The 27,072-nt window shown below is 43.1% G+C and overlaps 1 protein-coding gene across 2 annotated transcripts in view; it reads right to left on the reverse strand.

Annotated features, from left to right (window-relative positions):
- The window catches only part of RBKS (ribokinase), a 250,625-nt gene that overhangs the window by 187,811 nt on the left and 35,742 nt on the right, over window positions 1–27,072 (reverse strand). For both annotated transcript variants that reach the window (XM_030195886.1, XM_030195887.1), the window contains exon 3: window positions 1,756–1,819. In XM_030195886.1, the coding sequence (XP_030051746.1) occupies window positions 1,756–1,819 (64 nt within the window). The remainder of the gene's footprint in view (window positions 1–1,755; window positions 1,820–27,072) is intronic.

Genomic DNA, 27,072 nt, shown 5'->3' on the forward strand with positions numbered 1-27,072 from the left:
CCTATGGCCTCTCTTTTATTCAAAATATAGAACAGGAGAAGTTCTCTACGATGACGAATCACAGAAGGCAAAAGTAGAGTGGAGTGGCCTAGTGGTTAGGGTGGTGGACTTTGGTCCTGGGGAACTGAGGAACTGAGTTCGATTCCCAGCACAGGCAGCTCCTTGTGACTCTGGGCAAGTCACTTAACCCTCCATTGCCCCATGTAAGCCACATTGAGCCTGCCATGAGTGGGAAAATGCGGGGTACAAATGTAATACAAAACAAAGCAAAGACGATTCACCACTGGAGACGCGAGTCCAACAGTCTTTATTATATCAATGATAACGACCCGACACAGGCCATATTTTGACGCTAAAAAGCATCTGCATCAGGGGTCAATAAATACACTACAAATAAAAATATATAACATATAAACAACACCAATAAAAACATATATACACATCCACATGAAAAAACATCCATATAAAAATTCAATAGACACTAATTTTCTGATCAGAAATCAATATGCTCAAATATGCTTAATAACCATCAAAACAGCATACATATATTCAATAGTTAAACATATCCGTTTAAAAACAATTTTGGTTTCTACTAATATGAATAAAAATAAAAAAGAAATAAAAAATGAATGAAAAAATGTAGAAATGTAAATATTATGTGTATTCCAGGTATATATACAATTTTGGACTTATATGTCAACTGAAATAACAAATATTATGTGGAAATGGTTGTTAGAAAAAATGAAATAGAGGCATGTGTGCTTTTATATATTAATATCATGCAGTGACAATGGAATGTACTAAGAACAAAAACAATGCTTACCCAAGTAGTGAATGCAAAATGAGGAGTCCTACTTGTATGTGTGTTGTCAACTCACTGATCACGTAGCACTGCAAGCCACGAATCAGAACATAATCTTACTGGGTTTAAAAACAAACACCTGATAACAAAGTATCCATATGACACTTGAAGAGTTACAGGGATTAATTGAACCAGCAGAGAAAGTGAAAGTGAAACTAAACGCTGACAGAATGTGTATCACATAGCACTGCAAGCCCTGAATAAAGATACAATCTTACTGGGTTTAAAAACAAACCCTTGGCAACATAGTATCCATATGACACTTAAAAAGTAACGAGGGATAAATAGAACCAGCAGAGAAAGTGAAAGTGAAACCAAGTAGACTGAAAATGTATCAACATAATGCTAGGCAAGGAGTGAAGGAGAAACTACATAAAAAAGGGGTATCTAAAAGTAAACACAGAGCCCAATGAGCTAAACAGTGCAAACAAAAGTTGGGACAAAAAACGCTGCCAAAACAAGCAAGTAAGAAAAATATAAATAATGAACTAAACTAAATGAGGATAATTGAGAAACATCACAACTAAGCACAAAAAGGAGAAAAGAAAAAAAAAGGAGACACCCATCTTGTTTCGATAATACGGGTTTCCCCGCCCCTTCGCCGGGACGTCCTGCGAGGACATCCTCAGGAAAACTTGGGCGCGCCGTTTGATTATGCCCCTCAATGTTACCCTGATATTTTGGGTTTTTTTAGAATATTAACTTCATAAATTTTAAAGGAGATAGAAGAAAATAAAAGGAACTTCAAAATAGTATCTTTTGAACACGTTAATGATATTCTGAGCCCCCACCTTCTAGTACTAAAGATGAAATTAATGGCTTTAAACAGGAACAAAGTGCATTTAAAATGTAAAAAGCAATCCATAAAATAATAAAGCAGCTTGAAATGTTACCTGTAGAAACACTGTTCTTGATGAAATTTTCTACATAGTCATTGCCAAAGGAATCCTTTCCAACCTGTATAACAGCAATAAGGAAGATTACTGCATTTATTCTCAGCACAAAGTGTCATTATACACATTTTCAGAGTCATAAAGAGGATCTCACTTTACGCTATTCAAGTGTTAATAGTATTGCAGAACAGAAATCTTCCTCTTTTTCTTATTTTTTTCATTGAGTTTTGAATGGATAACAAAGGTATAGAAACAACTTTATTACAAATGGTAAATCTATAGGAAAAGAAAAAAAAAGTAAAACGTTTGAACAAATCGCTGTATACACTTAGGGAAGGTCATGGTCATATCCAATAAGGTAAAATGTTCTTTCAAAAATCGTCTAGTGGTGCCCAAGATTTCAGAAAAGAAGATATATTGTGATGTTTATAAGTGGGCAAATGATTGTCTGGTGCTCAAATTCTGGAATGAGCTGCAGTTTGTTAATGAGAAATATAATGAATATTGTGGCCTGTTCCCTCTGTTTCTTCACTCTGGACACATCCATTAAGTGAACCAAGCTTGCCTGATTTCCAGATGTTGGAAAGGAATGCTAACACCACTAATACAGGGTCTCCCACAAGTATAAATCAGGTGGTTTCAGAATGTGGCCACCAGCTCTTGCTGGTGACAGTTTTGATAGTTTTTTTTTCTGTTGACATACAAGCCCTCCCCACCCCCCAACACTTACCCCACCCTACCCTCAACCTCCTTCTGAAGCATTCACTTTCCTAACCCACTTCTGATGCACTCACCCATCCCCAGATCCCTCCATGCACTTGCCCGTCCCTGAACCATTACACTCAACTAACTCCCTCAATACACTCTCCTACCCATAGGAGCCAAATTTTCAAAATGATTGGGGGTCCTAAACCCAATGCAAATTACCTCTCTCTGGTCACAGTCAAAATGTTTCTTCACCGCAGTAATAAAAATTTGATGTCAATTTCTCGGCACTGAAAAAAATCAAATTAAACAATGCCTAGCCTGGTTCCAGAAGATGATGACTCCTCATCTGGTTCTTCCTCTGTAGATATCAAAGTGATGAGTCTATCTGATAATAGCATGATAATCTTGGCATTTTATCAAGAATTATTTCCATGACATGCAAGCCCTATCCATGATTAAGAAACTAGTGAGATCACTGCTGAAGGTTTTCAGGCCAGTCATTACTGCTCAAAGATGATTTCACAAGCCAAAATACATCTACTTAGGTTTAAGGAGTTTGAAACTTCAAAATTAATATTCTCACCACCTTCTGCTCTGGCAACCTTATCTTCAACCAGTTCACAGCAACAATGCAAAATTACTAAAACAGAAACATGAAATGACTTCGGACCTTTCAGTATACTCTGCAAGTGAGCTTCAAAGGTCATCTTCCTTTCTGACTTTCAATACTAGAGGCATTCATAGGAGGACTCAACAGGGCTGCACTCAGATACTTTGTTTACACTGCCTACAAGAAGCAGTTATGTTAATTTTGTTACAATGCATTAATGACTGCCAAAAAGCTGTAGCAATACCTGTGTGCAGCAGTGACGTAGCCAGACAACCAATTTTGGGTGGGCCTGTCCAAAGTGGGCGGGGCATGAATTTTTCTCTCCATCACTGCTTTCTCCCCCACCCTGCATCTCAAAATATATATACTTTAGCTAGTAGGGATCCCTCTTCCAAAGACGTTCAGAATTCCCTTTTACTGAGTTTGGAAGTCAGCTGAAGTGTCCCTGAGCCCCCGAAACTGGCAACCAGTGTTGCCAGGTGGAAAATTTTTTTCCCACCCAATCCAGCACAAAAACCGCCCAAAACCCGCCCAAACTCAAACCCCGCCCCTGACACCCCCACCCCCGCGTCATCACCCCCGCCCCCGCCGTCATCAACCCCGCCCCCGCCGTCACCGGCCCCGCCTCCCCGTCACCGGCCCCGCCTCCCACGTCATCGGCCCCGCCTCCCACGTCACTAACCCCGCCCAAAAACGTCACTAACCCCGCCCCCCGCGGCCGAAAAAGCCACACAAAAAACCGCCCCGAAGCCCAAAAACCAGCCCAAAAAACCGCAACCCGCCGCGGGCAAAAATTACCCGCGGCGGGTCGCGGAAAACCGCCCACCTGGCAACACTGCTGGCAACTTACCCAGTGTGCTTGAAAGCAGGGCCGGTCAAACCCTCAAACCCGGTAAGCAGGGCAAGCACTGCAGGGGGGCGCATGCCTTCAAGGGCGTCACTTTGCAAGCAATCAAGCTCTGCTGAGTATCTAATCTCTGCTGCTCATCTCAGTCTGGCTCCAAAGCTGTCAGCTCTCTGTCCCGTCTCCTCCCCCCTCCCAAGCAGAGAAATATCCTCCTTGTGTTTGTCAGCAGTGTTGCCAGGTGGGCGGTTTTACCGCCCAATTGGGCGGTTTTCCGCGCCCCGCCGCGGGAAATTTTTGCCCGCGGCGGGTTGTGGTTTTTTGGGCGGTTTTTTAGGCTTCCGGGCGGCTTTTTGGGCGGCTTTTTGATTTTTTTCGGCCGCGGGGGGCGGGGTTAGTGACGTTTTTGGGCGGGGTTAGTGACGTTTTGGGCGGGGCCGATGACGTGGGAGGCGGGGCCGATGACGTGGGAGGCGGGGCCGATGACGGGGAGGCGGGGCTGATGACGGGGAGGCGGGCCCGATGACGTGGGAGGCGGGGCTGATGACGGGGAGGCGGGCCCGATGACGTGGGAGGCGGGGCCGGTGACGGCGGGGGCGGGGCCGGTGACGCGGGGGTGGGGGTGTCAGGGGCGGGGTTTGTGTTTGGGCGGGTTTTGGGCTGGTTTCTGGCCCGGATTGGGCTGGAAAAAAAATTTCTACCTGGCAACCCTGTTTGTCAGAGGAGGTCACTGCTCCAACTGAATCTGGCTCTGAAATAACTTGTGGGAGCTCAGCTAACCTCTGTCCTCTGCCCAGAGAGGGCTCAGACAGAGACAGCACAGCAGAGCCTGGACCCTTGCTTTGTCAGAGACTGCTGTTTAGTGCTGCACCTGACCCACCCTTTTCCACCCCCACCCCCAACACAGCAACTCACAGGACAGGAGGGCTAGATGCCTGCTTTCAATTCCTAACTATCACCTATCTCTCATTCCCACTTCAGTAACTCCTGTTAGTCTGTCCAACTCAGATTGTAGAATATGTTAGTTTATGCTGATTACGTCTGTCCTAGCTAGATCCTAAGCTGTGCTCGATGGGAAGGCTATTGTGCTGCATGCAGAGTCTAACTTCTTAGGATTTCAGGTTAATTTTTGAAGAATTTGAAGAGGGGCTATCTCTGTTCTATATGTGTGACTGCAAGGCCAAGTGTCTGAATAGGGATCTGTTTGTTAGATTCTGAAATTTTGATAACACATTGTTTTTCAGAGTTGGCAAGACTGTCTGTTCTCCTAATTCCTGGTCTGTGTGCTAAGTTATTTTTCTTCTTTACTGGTGTAATATTTTCAATGATGTCATGGCTGGTAAAAGGGGTGTGTCTACTGTGGGGGCGGAGCTATAGTGATCCCGCCTCTGGATGGGTAGGGGCGCCGACTAATAGATTGCAGGAGGGCGCTAGAAACCCTAGGGCCAGCCCTGCTTGAAAGTTCCTTTAAATCAGGCCTGTGACACTCAAAATGATGACAAATATTTCTCTATCCTTCTGCCACATTTTCTTGGTCTCAAACTGCATTTCTTGGTATTTGAGAATCTTTTCTCTCAATATGATTCACAGAGTAATCACTTGGGACCAGGGGCATAGCCAGACAACAGATTTTGGGTGGGCCTATGCAAGAAGTGGTTGGGGTGGAGTGGGGTGGGAGGGGGATTAGATGGGAGGCCGCTATATCTCAATCTGCACTTCCCCAGCTGCAAAGGACTGAAATACAAACTGACACACGCCACCACCTTCTCCTTCTCTACCTACAGACCTGAAAGCCATTGACGAATTAACTAACTTCCGCAAATCTCTGAAAACTCATCTCTTCCAAAAAGCCTACAAGGAAAATATACATAGCCTACAAACTACTTCTACAAATCACACAATCACCACAGCTCACCTCTAACTTACCTAACACTTCCCGTATATCCTCCCTTACCCAATCTTTAAACAGTAATAATAAAGGTGTGGGTGAGGGTTTTGGTAGAGTGCTCGGAAAGAAAGGGGCAGATTTTACAGATGCCAAACAGGATTATATCCAACTGACCAACTCTCTCGGCTCTAATCCTCGACTTCTCTTCACCACATTGAACTCTCTCCTCAAGGTGCCCCCTCCCCCAACTCTCCCTTCATTATCTCCTCAGACCCTTGCTGACTTCTTTCACAACAAGGTTCAAAAGATAAACCTTGCCTTCTCTACCTCACCACCTCTCCCTCCACTAGTCCGTTCCCCTCTCTCTCCTTCCCCTCATTCCTTTTCCTCCTTTCCTGAAGTTACTATTGAGGAAACTACACTTCTCCTTTCTTCCTCAAAATGTACCACCTGTTCCTCTGATCCCATTCCCACCCACCTTCTTAATGCCATCTCTCCTGCTCTTATTCCTTTTATCTGTCACATTCTCAACCTCTCACTTTCCACTGCGACTGTCCCTGCTGCCTTTAAACATGCTGTGGTCACACCTCTCCTTAAGAAGCCTTCACTCGACCCTACTTGTCCCTCTAATTACCGACCCATCTCCCTCCTTCCTTTTCTCTCCAAATTACTTGAGCGTGCTGTTCACCGCCGCTGCCTTGATTTTCTTTCCTCACATGCTATTCTTGACCCACTACAATCTGGTTTTCGCCCTCTCCACTCAACCGAAACTGCGCTTACTAAAGTCTCCAATGACCTATTACTGGCTAAATCCAGAGGTCAATATTCCATCCTCATTCTTCTTGATCTTTCCGCTGCTTTTGACACTGTCGATCACAGCATACTTCTCGATACCCTGTCCTCACTTGGATTCCAGGGCTCTGTCCTTTCCTGGTTCTCTTCCTACCTCTCCCTCCGCACCTTTAGTGTTCACTCTGGTGGATCCTCTTCTACTTCTATCCCTCTGCCTGTCGGCGTACCTCAGGGTTCTGTTCTTGGTCCCCTCCTCTTTTCTATCTACACTTCTTCCCTTGGCTCATTAATCTCATCCCATGGCTTTTCCTACCATCTCTATGCTGATGACTCCCAAATCTACCTTTCTACCCCTGATATCTCACCTTGCATCCAAACCAAAGTTTCAGCGTGCTTATCTAACATTGCTGTCTGGATGTCTCAATGCCACCTGAAATTAAATATGACCAAAACCGAGCTTCTCATTTCCCCCCCCCCCCCCCAAACCCACCTCCCCACTCCCCCCGTTTTCTATTTCTGTTGATGGCTCTCTCATTCTCCCTGTCTCCTCAGCTCGAAATCTTGGGGTCATCTTTGACTCTTCTCTCTCCTTCTCTGCTCATATCCAGCAGATTGCCAAGACCTGTCGTTTCTTTCTTTACAACATCCGTAAAATCCGCCCCGTTCTTTCTGAGCACTCTACCAAAACCCTCATCCACACCCTTGTCACCTCTCGTTTAGACTACTGCAATCTGCTTCTTGCTGGCCTCCCACTTAGTCACCTCTCCCCTCTCCAATCGGTTCAAAACTCTGCTGCCCATCTCATCTTCCGCCAGGGTTGCTTTACTCATACTACCCCTCTCCTCAAGACCCTTCACTGGCTCCCTATCCGTTTTCGCATCCTGTTCAAACTTCTTCTACTAACCTATAAATGTACTCACTCTGCTGCTCCCCAGTATCTCTCCACACTCGTCCATCCCTACACCCCTTCCCGTGCACTCCGCTCCATGGATAAATCCTTCTTATCTGTTCCCTTCTCCACTACTGCCAACTCCAGACTTCGCGCCTTCTGTCTCGCTGCACCCTACGCCTGGAATAAACTTCCTGAGCCCCTACGTCTTGCCCCATCCTTGGCCACCTTTAAATCTGGACTGAAAGCCCACCTCTTTGGCATTGCTTTTGACTCATAACCACTTGTAACCACTCGCCTCCACCTACCCTTCTCTCTTCCTTCCCGTTCACATTAATTGATTTGATTTGCTTACTTTATTTATTTTTTGTCTATTAGATTGTAAGCTCTTTGAGCAGGGACTGTCTTTCTTCTATGTTTGTGCAGCGCTGCGTATGCCTTGTAGCGCTATAGAAATGCTAAATAGTAGTAAATAGTAGTAGTAGTAGAAAGAAACGACAGGTCTTGGCGATCTGCTGGATATGAGCAGAGAAGGAGAGAGAAGAGTCAAAGATGACCCCAAGGTTTCTAGCTGAGGAGACAGGGAGAATGAGAGAGCCATCAAAAGAAATAGAAAACGGGGGGAGTGGGGAGGTGGGTTTGGGGGGAAAAATGAGAAGCTCGGTTTTGGTCATGTTCAATTTCAGGTGGCATTGAGACATCCAGACAGCAATGTCAGACAAGCATGCTGAAACTTTGGTTTGGATGCAAGGTGAGATATCAGGGGTAGAAAGGTAGATTTGGGAGTCATCAGCATAGAGATGGTAGGAAAAGCCATGAGCAGTGACTGGCTAGGTCACTGCTCCACCCAAATTCCATTTTGAATATCTCTACCCCTTATAGTCCCAGTGGCCACTACCCTCTTTGTACTCAAATACATATCCTTTGTATCTTTATCATTCTTAAACACAGAATCTCTAAACAATCTATTGATATTCTTCCTAAAATAATTCTCTAAGAAGGGTTCTAACAAAAACCTCCTAGCATTATTTTCAGTCAGATCACTCACTGCACTGAACAGCCCTTCTGACTTTCTTCAATTCTCTTAGTAAAGAATTATCTAATTGCCTGCTTGATTGCATTTATACAAGCAGTAGTTTGCCTTTTTATAAACCAGTCTATAAAGATGTAGCTGAAACTTCTGCCATCAGTGCTCAAGCCTCCTACATTCTCTCTTCAAAGCATCAATTTGAGGGAAAACCAGCAGCAGATGTATTTAACATGGGTATAATTACTCTACGTGGGGCTAGCTAATCATAAGCTTACTGAAATTCCTTATTCCAAAAGCTCATTAATTTCTCCACCTTTTGCGTTTGGTAATCAATGGGAGTAGGATCAATAACAGTTAAAAATTTGTCAACTATGTTTCCTTATAGTGAGATAACAACCATATCCCTTCGTTCGAGACCTCCCAAAGTCTTTCTAGACCAAAGGTCAAGCATAATCAAAGAGTGGTTCAATCACAGTCTGAGGAAGATTCAAATTCCCTGAATGGAATAATTCCCACCTCCATTCTACAGGTAAGCCACAAGCTCCAATACATAATTTGCATGGTGAGTGGGTGAACGAAGTTGAGTAATCCCCAAGGCTAGACCTTGATAAACGTTCTGTGGACCCGCAATGTCTGCTTTACTTAGGGTATGCAATTAATTTATTCTTCTTTTGCAACTTTTTATTGTTTGGAATGTTGTCTATGAATCTTGCACACCTTTTATGTTTTTTTCTGATATTCATAAAAACCCTAACCTCCCAATATTGAGCCTGTGGTGGTCAGCATTTTTGTTTTTAACTGCCAGCTGCTGCGGGCAAAAAAAAACCCTGTATGGTCACTGGCAGTATTCAGATAGTGGCTGTCACTGAACAACTGGATAGTGCAGTAAGTGCCGGCACTATCTGGATAGCTACAATATTTGACCGTTATCCAGACAGCTTATCTGGATCCTTGGGATAGTTTACTTGCTTGTTTGTTTGATTTCCTACGCTACCCAGATAACACTGGTCTTCATCCTGGCACTATCTGGATAATGCCACTGAATATATGTCTCAGTGGCATATATCTGGATAGCAGGTGCTGTTACCCAGATAAATGATTTTAAATATAAGCTACTAACTTAAGGTACCTAAATGTATTCCCTATTTTCAGCCAAAATTAGAAGCCTTGTGTTGCTTCTACACATGTAAATAGCAACATTTACACATGTAGTTTGGCAACATGTGCAAAAGATCATTTCAGAATGCTGCTGTTAAGTTCTCTGTTAAGTTCTATGTGTATGAGAATATTTCAGCAAGAAAATTGCAACCTCTCTGTATCATCTGCAGGTTCTCTTTCATAGTCTTAACTTCCTTGCCCCAACTTCCACCATTTTCCCAGATTATGATCCCTCAGTCCTTCCACTTCATACATTAGCCAAGACCTCCTTCCTCTTTCACTTCAGGCCAGCTCTTCACCTATCCCCCCCACACTTCTGACACCTCCCCACTTTGCCTCAGTTGTCCCACTATCACATGGTCTTCCTGTAACCTCCCCACTCCCCATTATCTATCCAAAATTATTGGTTCCTTTAATCCCTCCTCTTCATCCTCAGACCCTTGGCCTGTATTACACAAGTGTTACCATGCTGGGTCAGACCAAAGGTCCATCAAACCCAGAATCCTGTTTCCAATAGTGGCCAATCCAGGTCACAAGTACCTGGCAAGATCCCAAAACAGTACAATACATTTTATGCTGCTTATCCTAGAAATAAGCAGAGGATTATCCCCAAGTCCATCTTAATAATAGCTTAAAGATTTCTCTTTCAGGAAGCCATCCAAACCTTTTTAAAACCCTGCTAAGCTAACTGCTTTTACCACATTCTCTGGCAATGAATTCCAGAGTTTCATTACACATTGAGTGAAGAAGTATTTTCTCTGATTTGTTTTACATGTACTTTTTTGTAACTTCATCGCATGCCCCCTACTCCTAGTATTTTTGGAAAGAATAAAGTAGCGATTCACATCTACCCATTCCACTCCACTCATTATTTTATAGACCTCTATCATATCTCCCCTCAGCCGTCTTTTCTCCAAGCTGAAGAGCCCTAGCCACTTTAGCCTTACCTCATAGGGAAATTGTCCCATCCCCTTTATCATTTTCATCACCCTTCTCTGTACCTTTTCTGCTTTCACTATATCTTTTTTGAGATGCGGTGACCAGAATTGCACACAGTATTTGAGGTGCAGTCACACCATGGAGCGATACAAAGGCATTATAATGTCCTCATTTTTGTTTTCTATTCCTTTCCTAATACCTAACATTCTATTTGCTTTCTTAGCCGCAACCGCCGCCGCACACTGAGCAGAATAGAAATACTAACATATTGGATTTCCTGTGTGTACTTACTCCAGAGTTGATATCAAATCTGATCATATTATGATCACTGCTATTAAGCGGCCCCAACACCATTACCTCCTGCACCAGATCATGCACTCTGCTAAGGACTAGGTCTATAACTTTTCCTCATCTTGTTGGCTTCTGTACCAATTGCTCCATAAAGCAGTCCTTGATTTTGTCAAGGAATTTTACCTCCCTAACATGCCCTGATGTTACATTTACCCAGTCAATATCAGAGTAATTGAAATCACTCATTATTATTGTGTTCCCCAGTTTGTTAGCCTCCTTAATTTCTGATAACATTTTTACATCCATCTGTTCATCCTGGCCAGGTGGATGGTAGTACACTCTTATCACTATCCTTTTCCCCTTTACACTTGAAATTTCAATCCATAGGGATTCCAAGATGTGTTTTGTGTCCTACAGAATTTTCAATCTATTTGATTCAAGGCCCTCCTTAACATACAATGCTACCCCTCCACCATTAAACGCCTTGCTCAACCCCTCATTCTTTATCTTTTGCCAATCTTAAGTTCCAGCCTATCAGAGTGCATGGTTCCCAGTACATGAAAACATGCCTTCATTTGTCCCCTACTCAAAAATCCTCGCTTAGACTTGGCTCTCCCATCCAGCTTTTGTTCTATCTCAAATCTGCCTTTTTTTGTTCCAAAGTCCTTAAAAAACTTGTTCTATTTCAACTAGAACAACACATCGACCAAACTAATGTCCTTCACCCTTTCCAAGCAGGCTTTCGTTATTATCATAGTATTGAAACTCTTATTCTCACATTTCATGATTCCATCCAATCCTACCTTGATCAATACCACTCTGTTGTCCTGGACTCTCTTGATATTTCAACTGCTTTTGACCTCGTAGACCATTCTCTCCTTCATTGTCTTCACACTATTGGTATTTCAGATACTTTTCTTTCCTGGTTCTCTAGCTACCTTCTAATTGCACAACAATGTTGTTACTCCCCCTTCCACTCTTCTCTCCAGTGTCCCCCAGAGTTCCATCCTCGCACCTGTTCTTTTCAACATTTTCCTTTTCCCACTTCTGACCATTATGCAAGATCATGGATGCACTCCATTTTGTTACGCTGTTGATATCCAGATTCTCTGCCGCATCTCCATCCCCATTTCCTCTATCACTCTCCTCAATAACTATCTCAGACATGTTTCTTCTTGGTTAAAGACCAATCTTATTTTTCTTAATTGTTCAAAATGTGAACCCATCATCTTCCCTAACCCATGTACCTGCCTTCCTCATTCTCCTTCCATTGAAGACATCCCTCTCCCTTATCAAGAATCCATCAAAATCTTAGGTGTAATCTTTGACTCTAAACTCTCCTTCAAACCACAAATTTATTCTGTTGTCTGTGCCTCATTCTTCAACATGCACCGTATCTACTCCATATACACCGTTATTACCATCTCGCTTCTCCAGCTACTCATTTTAGCATTAGTCATTTCTCATACCAATTATTGCAACTCCCTTTATGATGGCTTACCCTTTTACTCTCTTACATGTCTACAATTGATCCAGTCCACTGTTGTCAAACTCCTTTACAAATCCCATTGCTTTGATCACATCATACCACTTCTCTGCTCAGACCACTGGCTTCTAGACATCTCTCAGGTCAAATACAAAATCCTTACTCTAGTCCACAATGGTCACTCCCCTGCTGCTCCCTCCTATCTCAACAAGTAGCTTATCCCCTACACTCCTTTCCACAGTCTCCATTCAGCAGACAATAACCTCCTTTCCCTTCCTCCCCTATCAGTCATACACCTAACCATCTCACGGGAAACTGCATTTAGATACCTCTGTCCTAAGCTATGGAATGAATGCCCTCCTCACATCAGAAACCAACCCTCCATTTCCCTGTTCAAGAAACATCTTAAACCCTTCCTCTTCACTGAAACCTTTGGCCCTACTAACAGCTAGCCTCCCTCCTGGTTTTCCATTAGTCCCACCTCTCTTGTTGCTTTACATCTTTACCATTTGTTTTTTTTCTGCTTTGCTTCTTACGTTTTTATTTTGTAAACCACTTGGAAGCCCTAGTAAGGCCTATAGTGGTATATCAAATAAAATAAAATAAAATAAATAAATATCCTATAATTTAGGTGCACAATTTGCTTTGCACGTAAATTCAAGGGGCATACATGTGGGCAGAGCATAGCAGGGCTTCCGCTTTTACGTGTAACATCCAGAATACTGTAGGTAATCACTAAAGTGCCACATTTAGTAAAGAGCATTTACGCTTGCTATTGACATGGCATAAATGGACGTGCCTAATTGTAGGTACAAGATAAATTAAGGTTCACACTCAATAATTGGTTGTATTCATTAACATACACATAACAACAACCGTTAGAATTACAAAAATCTTTGAATTTTATTTATATGAATCTGATTTTATTATTCTATCTTAACTCATAGTCATAAAATTTTTTCCACACACAAACATTATCATTCTCTCTCATTCACACATACACCATTTCAACAAATAAGTGACAAATTATAATCTAATACAAATATACCACGACTGGTACTAAATAAGGAGTAATACATCAAAACAGAGTTGTACAACTGCTGATTAATCACATTTCAACAAATGAGTCCTTTCCATGTAGTAAAATCTCGTCCAAGTTGTATACTGGATTCCATTCACAAAAACCTTCAATACGAATGTTGTATACTGAAGTTGGATATCCTTTGAATCATCACTAGTAAATCAGCAGTTGCACAACTCTGTTTTCATGTATTACTCCTTATTTAGTACCAGTCATAGTATATTTGTACTAATTATAATTTGTCACTTATTTGTTGAAATGGTGTATGTGTGAATGAGAGAGAATGATAATGGTTTTTTTTTTAATTTATAAAAGCCTTTATTAAACTTTGTTGATACATACAAAAATGGTCATCACATTACAGTACAGTAGAAGGTTAAATACCAGCAGAGAAACCAAACATGATAGACCCTCACCAACAAGTGAGAGGATGAATTTCAATCTGTATCTTAATATTAATAACTCCCAAATGACTTAAGTTTTTTTCCGTTTTTAAGCCAAGTGCCTCCCTAAACCCCAAAAGAAAGAAAAAAAAGGGGGCCCCCCTCCTCCCCACCCTATTCAAGCTCTGTCACTCCCTCGTGTCACTCAAGCCAATCACACTCATCTCGACTTCCTACTCAAAAATGGCTTCCATATCGGTTCCCACCTAGGCAATAACCTCTTTTTAATTGCTGTCAGCCTCTCCATTTCACATAGGTAACGCACCTTCGTGATCCAGTTCACCAACGAAGGGACCAGACTTCCAACTCTGTGACAGATTCACTCGAGCAGCCTGCAACGTCGCCCTCACCAGGAGCACTCGTCCCTCTTTAGTCCTTCTGGTCTCTGCCCAAGTATAAACACTAATGGATGCCACCATACAGATTTACCCACCCATACCTAAAGACGAGATTGCACTCCCTTCCAGTAAGCCCTTGCTTTTGGACATGTCCACCAAATGTGGCCCATTGTACGGACGGCCCCACACTTCCTCCAACAACTCTCCGTAACCTGCACAAACATATGATGTAAACGCGCCGGTGTGAGATACCACCTATAGAACACCTTAACCGCATTCTCCTTCATGGCCACTGACCGCGCAGATCTCAAGATCCCTTTCTCCAATTGCAACCACTTCTCATCTGGCAAAATAAAATCTAATTCCTGCTCCCACTTCCTTCGATGTAATAAGGAAGGGTCCTGACGCACAACTAATGAAGCATATAAAAAGGTAATCATACCTCGTGTAGTGTGGAACCGCACACAGATCTCCATCAGGTGCACCTCCCTACGCAGGCATGCTGTATAATCGGGCCCTGTCAGAAAGTGCTTCAATTGCAAGTAGAGATAAAAGTCACCAGGTCGCAGCCTAAAATCATCTAGCAATGTATCAAAAGAGACCAGGTCCCCTCCCACACGCAATTGTCCCAACAAATCCAAGCCCGACGCCGCCCATCTCATAAAGGGCATGTGTCCAACTCCGGGTGGAAATAAGGGATTATCCACTATTGGCGCTAGTCCCGAGACAGGAGGTCTTACCCCCAAAAAACATATGGTCCCAGTAGTAGAAAGTGGCCTGTACCATCGGAGGAAAGCGGTCGACCTGTCCTCTATATTGATGGGGGAGAGAATGATAATGTTTGTGTGTGGAAAAAATTTTATGACTATGAGTTAACAAGATAGAATAATAAAATCAGATTCATATAAATAAAATTAAAAGATTTTTGTAATTCTAACGGTTGTTGTTAATTGTAGGTACATAGATGTCTATTTCAGGGGCATAGCCAGACCTGACATTGTTTTTTTTGGGGGGGGGGCAGAGTTAATATGGGGGGGTACTACTAGGCACATAGGTGTAAGTAGTGCTTGGTATACTCCTAAATAATGCCTCAGAGCGAACTTGATTAAGGATTGCTAAGTAAACAGTCTGTCCTGCATCAACAAAAACCACCCTCACACTTATCGAAACCTTGGAAACACTGATGTTTTTAAATGAAGTTGCATTATCCCATAACTTAAAACTTTACCTTTATAGTACACTTGAGTCTGGTGAACCTCTCAACACACATCACAGTATCCTGGAAAATAATTACTGCAGTGGCACACATCCCTCAACTTTGCTTTATAACAAATATTAAATGCCTTATTAAGCTGTATTAGTAAAATAAGTCTTCTTATCCCTTCCTCTGCTTCTACTGCTTTCTCTCCTTTCTGAAGCTGACATTAACCAGTTCAAGTCCCTGGAGTTCCTGACAGTGTTCCTTCCACCCCCCTCCTTCTCCTTACAAAAGAGCAGACAAACAAATGATTGTCAGACAAATTACATTGTGAAGTAACACTAAATCCTGCAAAGAAGCTTCTCAGAACCTATGTAGCAAGCTTAACAGCACCAATTCTGAACACACAAATATCAGTAACTGTGCCTTTAAACTGCCAGCAGTGAATATACCAGCAATATGCTTCCTATTGGAAAAGCTATGGATCCATGCACAAATTACATGCCAGCAGAATCTCTCACCTTGGTCACTCATAGAACACAAACCAATCCTCACCAATTACAGAATAAAAGACCAAAAATTAGAAAAGGAAACACTTGGAAATCACATTCTCTGTAAACAGTACAGCACAGGAGAAATACAAATAGAAGGGGATTATCTACTGTAAGGAGCAAAAAGGAAGATCACTTTCTACCTCCAAAATAAACCCCACAAATATGGGACACAGTCAGGCTTATTTTCGAAAGAGAAGGACGCCCATCTTTCGACACAAATCAGAAGATGGGCATCCTTCTCACAGGGTCGCCCAAATCGGCATAATCGAAAGCCGAGTTTGGGCGTCCCTAACTGCTTTCCGTCGCGGGGATGATCAAAGTTCCCGGGGGCGTGTAGGAGGTGTAGCGAAGGCGGGACTTGGGTGAGTCTAACACATGGGCGTCCTCGACCCATAATGGAAAAGAAAAGGGTGTCTCTGATGAGCATTTGGACGACTTTACCTGGCCCAGTTTTTCTTACGACCAAGGCACAAAAAGGTGCCCGAAATGACCAGATGACCACTGGAGGGAATTGGGGATCACCTCCCCTTACTCCCCCAGTGGTCACTAACATAAGTACATAAGTATTGCCATACTGGGAAAGACCAAAGATCCATCAAGCCCAGCATCCTGTTTCCAACAGTGGCCAATCCAGGTCACAATATACCTGGCAAGATCCCAAAAAAGTACAAAACATTTTATACTGCTTATCCCAGAAATAGTGGATTTTCCCCAAGTCCATTCAATAACGGTCTTTGGACTTTTCCTTTAAGAAGCCATTCAAACCTTTTTTAAATTCCGCTAAGCTAACCGCCTTTACCACATTCTCTGGCAACAAATTCCAGAGTTTAATTACATGTTCAGTGAAGAAAAATTTTCTCCAATTCATTTTAAATTTACTACATTGTAGCTTCATCGCATGCCCCCTAGTCCTTGTATTTTTGGAAAGCGTAAACAGATGCTTCAAATCTACCCGTTCAACTCCACTCATTATTTTATAGACCTCTATCATATCTCCCCTCAGCCGCCTTTTCTCCAAGCTGAAGAGCCCTAGCCGCTTTAGCCTTTCCTCATAGGGAAGTTGTCCCACCCCCTTTATCATTTTCGTCGCCCTTCTCTGCACCTTTTCTAATTCCACTATATCTTTTTTGAGATGCGGCGACCAGAATTGAACACAATATTCGAGGTACGGTCGCACCATGGAGCGATACAAAGGCATTATAACATCCTCATTTTTGTTTTCCATTCCTTTCCTAATAATACCTAACATTCTATTTGCTTTCTTAGCCGCAGCAGCACACTGAGCAGAAGGTTTCAACGTATCATCAACGATGACACCTAGATCCCTTTCTTGGTCCGTGACTCCTAACGTGGAACCTTGCATGACGTAGCTATAATTCGGGTTCCTCTTTCCCACATGCATCACTTTGCACTTGCTCACATTAAACGTCACCTGCCACTTAGACGCCCAATCTCCCAGTCTCGTAAGGTCCTCTTGTAATTTTTCACAATCCTCCCGCGATTTAATGACTTTGAATAATTTTGTGTCATCAGCAAATTTAATTACATCACTAGTTACTCCCATCTCTAGGTCATTTATAAATATGTTAAAAAGCAGCGGTCCCAGCACAGACCCCTGGGGAACCCCACTAACTACCCTTCTCAATTGAGAATACTGACCATTTAACCCTACTCTCTGTTTTCTATCTTTTAACCAGTTTTTAATCCACAATAGAACACTACCTCCTATCCCATGACTCTCCAATTTCCTCTGGAGTCTTTCATGAGGTACTTTATCAAACGCCTTCTGAAAATCCAGATACACAATATCAACTGGCTCACCTTTATCCAAATGTTTGTTCACCCCTTCCAAGAAATGTAGGAGATTGGTGAAGCAAGATTTCCCTTCACTAAATCCATGTTGACTTTGTCTCATTAATCTATGCTTTTGAATATGCTCTGTAATTTTGTTCTTAATAATAGTCTCTACCATTTTGCCCGGCACCGACGTCAGACTCACCGGTCTATAATTTCCCGGATCTCCTCTGGAACCTTTTTAAAAAATTCGGCGTTACATTGGCCACCCTCCAATCTTCCAGTACCACACTCAATTTTAAGGATAAATTACATATTTCTAACAATAGCTCTGCAAGCTCATTTTTCAGTTCTATTAGTACTCTGGGATGAATATCATCCGGTCCAGGAGATTTGCTACTCTTCAGTTTGTAGAACTGTCCCATTACATCCTCCAGGTTTACAGAGAATTCATTAAGTTTCTCCGACTTGTCAGCTTCGAATACCATTTCCAGCACTGGTATCCCACCCAAATCTTCTTTGGTGAAGACTGAAGCAAAGAATTCATTTAATCTCTCCGCTACGCCTTTGTCTTCCCCGATCGCCCCTTTTATTCCTTGGTCATCTAGCGGTCCAACCGATTCTTTTGCCGGCTTCCTGCTTTTAATATACCTTAAAAAAAACAACTTAAAAAATATTTTGTGAATCCAAGATGGCTGCAGTCTATTGAGGTGCTGTGAGTCGCGTTTCATAGTTGCTTCTATAATGCCTAAACGAAGGGGGAGAGTGACAGCCAGAGCCCCGCTACCTACTCCCTCCTTACCTGGGCCTATCGACCGCTTTGTTCGACCGCAGAGAGTTGCTTTGGAAAGCGGGACGCTGCCAGTAGGGATGTCCGGCGTGTTAGGAGACTCGGTCTCCCCTGGATTAGATACCACTCTCAGCCCCGCTATGCGGACTCCGCCTCCCCAGCCGGTTGGAGCAAGCTCCTTTCTTGCTGACTCGACGGGGTCTCCCAACGAAAGTGGGGTGGACCCGGAAGAACTTCGAGTGGAGGACTCGCTTTCATCGCAAGTTGGAGAAACGCTACCGCCGTGGAATGCGGGGAGAAGTACCGAAGGACAGAGCGAGATCCATGTGATGGCGTCTGAGAGGTTTGAAATGCCTAAGGAATTAATTGTCAAACCAAAGGAGGTAACTTTGGATAAACTATGGGATTTAGTTTCTGCCTTGGGACATTCTTTTTTGAAACTGGCAAATGAAACTGTTCCAAAAGTGAACTTATTAGAGAAAGACTTAAGAAAGATGGAGGAAAAGACTAAAGAAATGGATAGTAAAGCCGAAAAGGTTGATCAAAGGATTATAAAACTGGAAACATTACAACCTCTGATGATAAATGACTTGACTAATCTTAGAAAAAAAATGGAAATATTTGATAACTATACTAAAAGTCATAATTTAAGATTTGTAAACTTTCCCAAGATAAAGACAGTACCTCCTCTTGATATGTTAAAGAGATACTTCCGAGATATTTTGAATATATCAGACCAAAATTTACCACCATTTACTTCTGTTTATTATGTCCCAGGAAAAGAACTGAATCAAATTCCTGAAACCCCAATAGATGTATCTCTTTTGCTTGAGACTTCTGATTCTGAATTAGCAACGGCAGCGACTTTGGTTGCTGCCGTTGCGTTGTTACCGGATAAAAATTGGATCTTCCGTCTTTTCTTTCGCAATAGAGAAAAACCCTTTTTGGGTTATAAGATATTATTATTTCCTGATGTCTCTAAGGAGACAAGGAGACGGAGGAAACAATTCTTGCTCCTTAAGTCTGAAATAATACATTTGGGGGGCACCTTTTTTTTAAGGTACCCCTGCAAATGTATAGTAAGACTTGATGGGAAGAAATATGTGTTTACAGAGCCCACGCATGCATCAGCTCTTATAACTTCGGTAAAAAAGGATAAACGCTAAAGGAATAAGTAATACTCCTCAATGGAACTTGCATTAATTTAAATTAATTTCCTGAATTTATTTTTTTGATTCTCCTTGTATTCCTGAATCTTGGATTCCCAATTTATGGACTTGAGTATTAATAATTTCTTAATAGATTGTTAATCTTTAATGATATATGTTTAATTTTTCTTTTTATGTAGCTTTTCCTACCAAGATGTTTTCTTGAAATGTTTGATAAAATTGAATAAATAATAAATAAATAAATAAATAAAAAATATTTTGTGCCAGCCTCAAATGTCATACTCAGGTCCATCGCAGCAGTATGCAGGTCCCTGGAGCAGTTTTAGTGGGTGCAGTGCACTTCAGGCAGGCGTACCCAGACCCATCCCCTCCTACCTGTTACACTTGTGGTGGTAAATGTGAGCCCTCCAAAACCCACCAGAAACCCACTGTACCCACATCTAGGTGCCCCCTTCACCCGTAAAGGCTATGGTAGTGGTGTACAGTTGTGGGTAGTGGGTTTGGGGGGGGGGTTGGGGGACTCAGCACACAAGGTAGGGGAGCTATGTGCCCTGGAGCTTTTTCTGAAGTCCACTGCAGTGCCCCCTAGGGTGCCCGGCTGGTGTCCTGGCATGTCAGGGGGACCAGTGCACTACGAATGCTGGCTCCTCCCATGACCAAGGGCTTGCATTTGGTCGTTTCTGAGATGGGCGTCCTTAGTTTCCATTGTCACCAAAAATCAGAAACAACCAAGTCTAAGGACGGCCATGTCTAGGGATGACCTAAATGTCAAGATTTGGGCGTCCCTGACCGCAGTATCAAAATGAAAGATGGAAGCTTATCTTGTTTTGATAATACGGGTTTCCCTGCCCCTTCACTGGGACATCCTGCGAGGACGTCCTCAGGAAAACTTGGGCGCCCCTTTCGATTATGCCCCTCAGTGTGTGTCTCCAGCTACATCTGCAAAGATGTGCTATATAAGTTAAACTAGTATTTGCTGAATAGCATTTAGACAGCGTAGTATCATATACATGTGTAAGTGGCCACTGATGGAATAGTAGCATACAGCACAAACATTTACACCTGTAACAAAATCACCTCTTACCCAACCAGGTCCATCAATCTGAATATGAGTAAATCAGGAGAAGGGTGGGAGGAACACAACAGTGCCAATCAACATTAGCCCACTAGGGACACAGATAAACTCTGGATACCCCAGATCCATCAAATCCAGTCTAAATCACCTTAAATCCAGAGGATCAGGCTTTTACCCAGTCAGCCACATCCCTGGATCCTCTGGTGCATTGGATTATCCTGCCCACAAATCTTGCCATTTTTTTTCTTCACATTAAAGGTGGATCTGAAAGTCTCCTCCAGATCTGACTTTATTGCTGCTAATCAACCTGTCTGAGGATGTTCAGAGGAAACCCGAAGCAGGGTCTGGAGGCCTCTGGATCCAGCTTTAATGTGATAGCAAAATGCTTACATTCCTGAGCAGGAAAAGTTAGCAAAGCAAGGTTGACCATGGAAGCAGAAGATCCAGAGACATTGCTGAGCAGAGAACAGGGGAAAAAGCACGATCCTTTGAATTTAAGGTGTTATAGAATTGATCAGGTGGATCCAGGAGATCTGGCTTTTTACCCAGTCCCTAAATACAGCACCCAACAGCAGACAAGGTGTTCTTTGGACCCCTAAGCAGGCACACACATTCAATAAGAAACCAAAAAAAGATAGCAGGAAGATATAGAAACTGTCCCAGCATTTTTCCCCGAACCCTGCCCTTTTATGCCCCCTCACCTCCTCATATAAAGCCCTGTATCTCTCCAGCCTTTCCATTCCACCCCCATCACTCATACAAGGCCTGTTTATGAAATTTCAAATCAAGCAAAACTTGTGCAGAAAAACTGATTTCAAATAAGTACAATGCTATCATAGGAAACCTAGTATTAAGCATAATTGACCCTTTTTTTTTGGCTATCAGGCTTATTTTCAAAAGAGAAGGGCGCCCATCTTTCGACACAAATCAGGAGATGGGCGTCCTTCTCTCAGGGTCACCCAAATCGGCATAATCGAAAGCCGATTTTGGGCGCTCCCAACTGCTTCCCGTCGCGGGGACAACCAAAGTTCCCGGGGCATGTCGGAGGTGTAGCGAAGGCGGAACTGGGGCATGCCTAACAGATGGGCATCCTCGAGTGATAATGGAAAAAAGAAGGGCGTCCCTGACGGCCACTTGGGCAACTTTACTTGGTCCATTTTTTCTTACGACCAAGCCTCAAAAAGGTGCCCGAACTGACCAGATGACCACCGGAGGGAATCGGGGATGACCTCCCCTGACTCCCCCAGTGGTGACTAACCCCCTCCCACCCTGAAAAAAAACAACTTTAAAAACTTTTTTTGCCAGCCTGAAATGCCATACTCAGGTCCATCGCAGCAGTATGCAGGTCCCTGGGGGGGGGGGGGGGGGGGGGGGAGGTATGTGTGTGTCAGCGGAGGCATAGCGAAGGCATGGACATCCTTCTTTCAAACATTTTGGACATCCTGAACTGCCCCCCCCCCCCCTCCACAGGGACGTCCAAATTTCAAGGGAGTGGAGTGGAGTGGAGAAGTGGCCTAGTGGTTAGAACACTGGTCTTGCAATCCAGAAGTGGCTGGTTCAAATCACACTGCTGCCACTTGTGATCCAAAATCCAAATAAGTAAAGGGTATGTCAGAGGCATAGCAAATAATACACTGAAACTCCCCACAATCCTTGGTACAAAATAGACAACCAAAATTACTCAACCAAAGATTTGATACTGCTTGTACAGGCAAATAACACTGTACTACTCCACAACCCACTCTTTATGTTATATATTTTTAGAACTGTTTGAAAGAGAACCCTCAAAGAAAACCACCGCTTTTAAGGCAAACTCATTTCTTTCTGCCCAGTGGCATAGCACTTCTTTCATAGGGCCTTCTCTTTATAAGTGAATGTAAGTGCTATTACACCAATACAAGGGTGCTAAAGAGTGCAATGTGCTCAAAAATAATAATAGTAATAAACATATCTTTAGACATTTTTTGTTAATCCTGTTTTTTTATTTATTTTTTTGTTACATTTGTACCCCATACTTTCCTACTCATGGCAGGCTCAATGTGGCAGGCAATGGAGGGTTAAGTGACTCACCCACAGTCACAAGGAGCTGCCTGTGCCAGGAATCAAACTCAGTTCCTCAGGACCAAAGTCCACCACCCTAACCACTAGGCCACTCCTCCATTTCTTCTATTGCTTCGGATAATGAAGCTTCTCAAATCCACTCTCAGACTGAAGAATAATAGTAACAAGGCTTAATCCACAAGGCTTCCCCTGGTAACGCCCGACACTGCGGGTTTCAATACTTTCCTCAGGGACTCGGGTTAAACGCCATACGCCACTTCCAGCTTCACAACATGTTCACGACTGAGACACGAGCCACTATAGGCTTGCAATGCAAAGGCATGGACGTCCTTCTCACAGAAACATCCATATTTTGGACGTCCTTCACCCATACTCTTTAAAAAAAAAAAAAAAAAAACGTCCCTGACAAGCACTTGGACGTTTTCACCTGGTCTTGTGTTTTTCTAAAGTTGTAGACGGCTATTATACATGCAGTTTGTCTGCATGTATGAAGCCGTCTTTGGCATGCGCAGAGCAGCCACGCATAATGCTTGGCTGCTCTGCACCGGCTTCCCCTCCTTAGGAAGGAAATCATGTGCAAATGAGCTAACAGTGAGGAACTCATTTGCATGCGATTTCCTTCATGCATGCCCGTTCCTTTCCAAATCGCTAAGGGATCGGTAAGGGAAGGGCTTTTTCCGTTGTTAGTGCATCTGGCTGAAGGTAAGGGAGCTATGTACCTGGAAGCAATTTGTGAAGTCCACTGCAGTACCCCTTAGGGTGCCCGGTTGGTGTCCTGGTATGTCAGGGGGGCCAGTGCACTACGAATGCTGGCTCCTCCCATGACCAAATGGCTTGGATTTGGTTGTTTCTGAGATGGGCGTCCTCACTTTCCATTATTGCTGAAAATCAGAAACGACCAAGTCCTGGGGACAACCATCTGTGCTGGGGACGACCATCTCTAAGGTCGACCTAAATTTGCTGATTTGGGCGTCCCCGACTGAATTATCGAAACGAAAGATGGACGCCCTTCTTGTTTCCATAATACGGGTTTCCCCACCCCTTGCTGGAGCTGTCCTGCGAGGATGTCCCCAGGAAAACTTGGGCATCCCTTTTGATTATGCCCCTCCACGTGAGTCAAAAGTAAGCACCTCATTGTGCATTCATGTAGCACTATAATTCACATTTTGGATATCTTATTCAACTCTCTCTATGCACAACTCAGTGCGTAAATTTTCAACATATACATATTAAAATCATGTTAGACACACCTCACCTAGTACAAACAACCTATCCCCATAGTTTTCAGCCTCCAATATTTCTCCAAAACTACAGTACTCGATGAACTTCTCACTTCACTGTCATGACAGTTTATAATTTCTCCCCTAGAAATGTTATCACTACACATGCCAACCTATGTAATCTTCCCATATCTTCATCTCCCAGATGGTTCTTTCATCATACTTATGATTCAAGGATTCTGCAGACCAGACAGACCTATGCTTTTCTTGGGATTACCAGTAGCCTTCTTCTGCTGCATAAAACTAGCATCTTGGCATGAAATCGGGCCCTATATGCCCATGAAGGGCTTTAGATGTAAGCATATTCTTTAAAACTTTGCTCATGCTCCTACTGTTAAATAATGTAGGCTTTCATCACTGGAAAAACAAGATTCCCCATTCAGAACCCACCTAAGTCTGGCAATTGGATTCTATACTGTCTATAGTGTATGCTGTTTCTGTGGCAACCCAGCATACACTATATTAAAACAGACCACATAACATGCAGGATTCAGTAACCGATTTCTCAAAATTAGTATGGTTGGGGCCCGTCCAAAGGCTCACTCATGTCATGACCTATTAAGAGTGCAGTTCTGATTCTTAGCCCACTGGGAATGGCTGGAGCTGTGGAAAGGCGCTGCAGTGGAGATCTACTGTTAGATGAGCTGTGTAGCTCAACTCAGAGGTTTGTGGAACCCTCAACCAAAGTCCTAAACTAGAATAAAGTTTAATGGGCTCTTGATTGCAGCTTTGGGTTAGAGCTTAGGAAGCTCAACTTAAAGGAATTGTATTCTTACCACATCACAGACTGTTCCTAAAATATACCACAAAAATAGTAACCCATATTTAAACAATAGGGATGTCAGTGTTCAATCAACCAAAAGTAGTTACAAAAACAGTAAGGTAATAAATGCCAAAGTACTAAAAAGCATTTATTTAAAAGCCTACTTACAAAGTTTCGTAAAGGCTGTCAGTCTGGGTTTATATTTTGACAGTGGGAAGTCTGCTTAATTTCTCTTGTGCTATTTGTATTTTTGGAAGTCATTGTAAAGATTTAATAGTCTCTCTGCAGAATATCTATGAGAAATAACTGCTCACCCCTTTCCCACAACACAGAAAAATGACTGCTCCAATCCAGCTTCCACAAACTACAACAGTGATTATCTGAATTACAAGAAATAGGCCTTCTCCCTCCTAGGTATGATTAGAGGCAAAGTCTGCACTCTCATAGCAAATGCTGCTTAAGAATGAAGATTAGTCATATGTACAAATGAGTTCTGGTTATAACGTGCATCCATGTTATAGTAAAGAGAGGCAGTGGAAGTGGAAGCGATTTTCATATCCCATTGGCCACTGAGACCGGAGCCTCCGTGCTGCTGTATCCTTGTAGAAGCAGGAAGTGACATCAAAAGGGGGAGGAATGCAGCAACACTGAGGCTCCGGGCTCGGTGGCTGATGGGATATGAAAATCAATGCCACTGCCTGCCTCTGTCTACTGAAATCTGGATGCATGGAAAGGTACAGAGTGGAGGGGTGTTCTGAGATAGGGGGACAAACATGCTGGGGTCACAGGGCCCTAAGATTGGCCACCAGCAGCGTCATTGAGGTAAGCACGCTACCTTGGCAGCCCCAGAAGCTTTCCCTCTGTTGCAGCATCCCACCTATACGGAACAGGAAATTGTAGCGGAGGGAAAGATTCTGGGCTGCCAAAGGCAGTGTACTTACCTCATTGATGGCAACAGAAGCTTTCCCTCTATTGCAGCATCCCGCCTATATGGAACAGGAAATTGTAGTGGAGGGAAAGATTCTGGGCCGCAAAAGGCACTGTGCTTACCTCACTAATGCCATCAGCAGCCCGGAAAATTGAAGGACAGCCGTGCAGGGAGCAGGGCAGCCAGTGGTGCCCAAAAGTACTTGACTGGCCACAAGGGTTTGGGGGCCTGGGCCCCCAAGGCCCCCTGTAGCTACACCACCGTTTGCGCTAGTATTCTGTAATGGAATCTTGGCGCCCAGATGATGTTATAGCATTGCCCCCTACACATATAAATTGCCAGCACTTGTGGAAGCTCCTGAGTAATGCAACTCTTTCTCTAAATGTAATTTTATCAAATTGCTGCTCAGCAGAGCCTTTTGTAAGATATTCGTGGAAATATAAAAGTCCCAGCCTGGAAATCCCATTTTCCACAGAGAGCACCTAAGTAAGTTTTCAGCTGAATATTTACCTTAATTTTGTAGCCTAAAATTTATGCTGTTAAATTTGGGACTGCCATTCATCTGCCTAGATTTAGGAGCCTAATTTAGGTGCCTAGTGTTAACGATCAATGCTACAGTCCAAACTTATTCTTTGCCCTAAAACTATCACTGTTTTCATTCACTTTTTAGGAGCCTAAATTTAGAAGCCCGGTGAAACTAGGAGCACAACTTTAGGAACTCAGCCCTACTAGCTACTACATTTTCAAAGACACCATTTCAGGAGCCTACACTATTTGAATATCAGCCTCAGTATTTCTAATCAGCATTTTATAGTACAGTTTGGAGTACTTGCTGCAGTATCGTCTCCTGAGATGTGTCTTTGCTTAACAACAAATAAGTTCCATTAGCTGAGTTTTCCTCTATTCCAAATCCATAAATAGTCTCCAGACAATGTAGCAGGATTCGCTTTTGTTGAGGAATCTGTATAAATAGTTTTATGATATCTCCGGCAGGTCACACCAGCCATGGAATTTTAGAAAGGATAAACAGGGCTTCCAGGAAAGGCCCCCTCCACCTCTTGCTTTGGACCACATCCAGATCAACAGAGACGTGCAATTTAGAGAAAAGTTTTCATAAAAAACTTGGCCAGCAAGAGTTAAAACAAAAGACTCTGCAAAGCCAAGGTATGCAATTAAAGTAATCCAGATTTCAACATTTATATAAAGCA

The sequence above is a fragment of the Microcaecilia unicolor genome, chromosome 3, assembly GCF_901765095.1.
Source record: "Microcaecilia unicolor chromosome 3, aMicUni1.1, whole genome shotgun sequence".
NCBI lineage: Eukaryota > Metazoa > Chordata > Amphibia > Gymnophiona > Siphonopidae > Microcaecilia > Microcaecilia unicolor.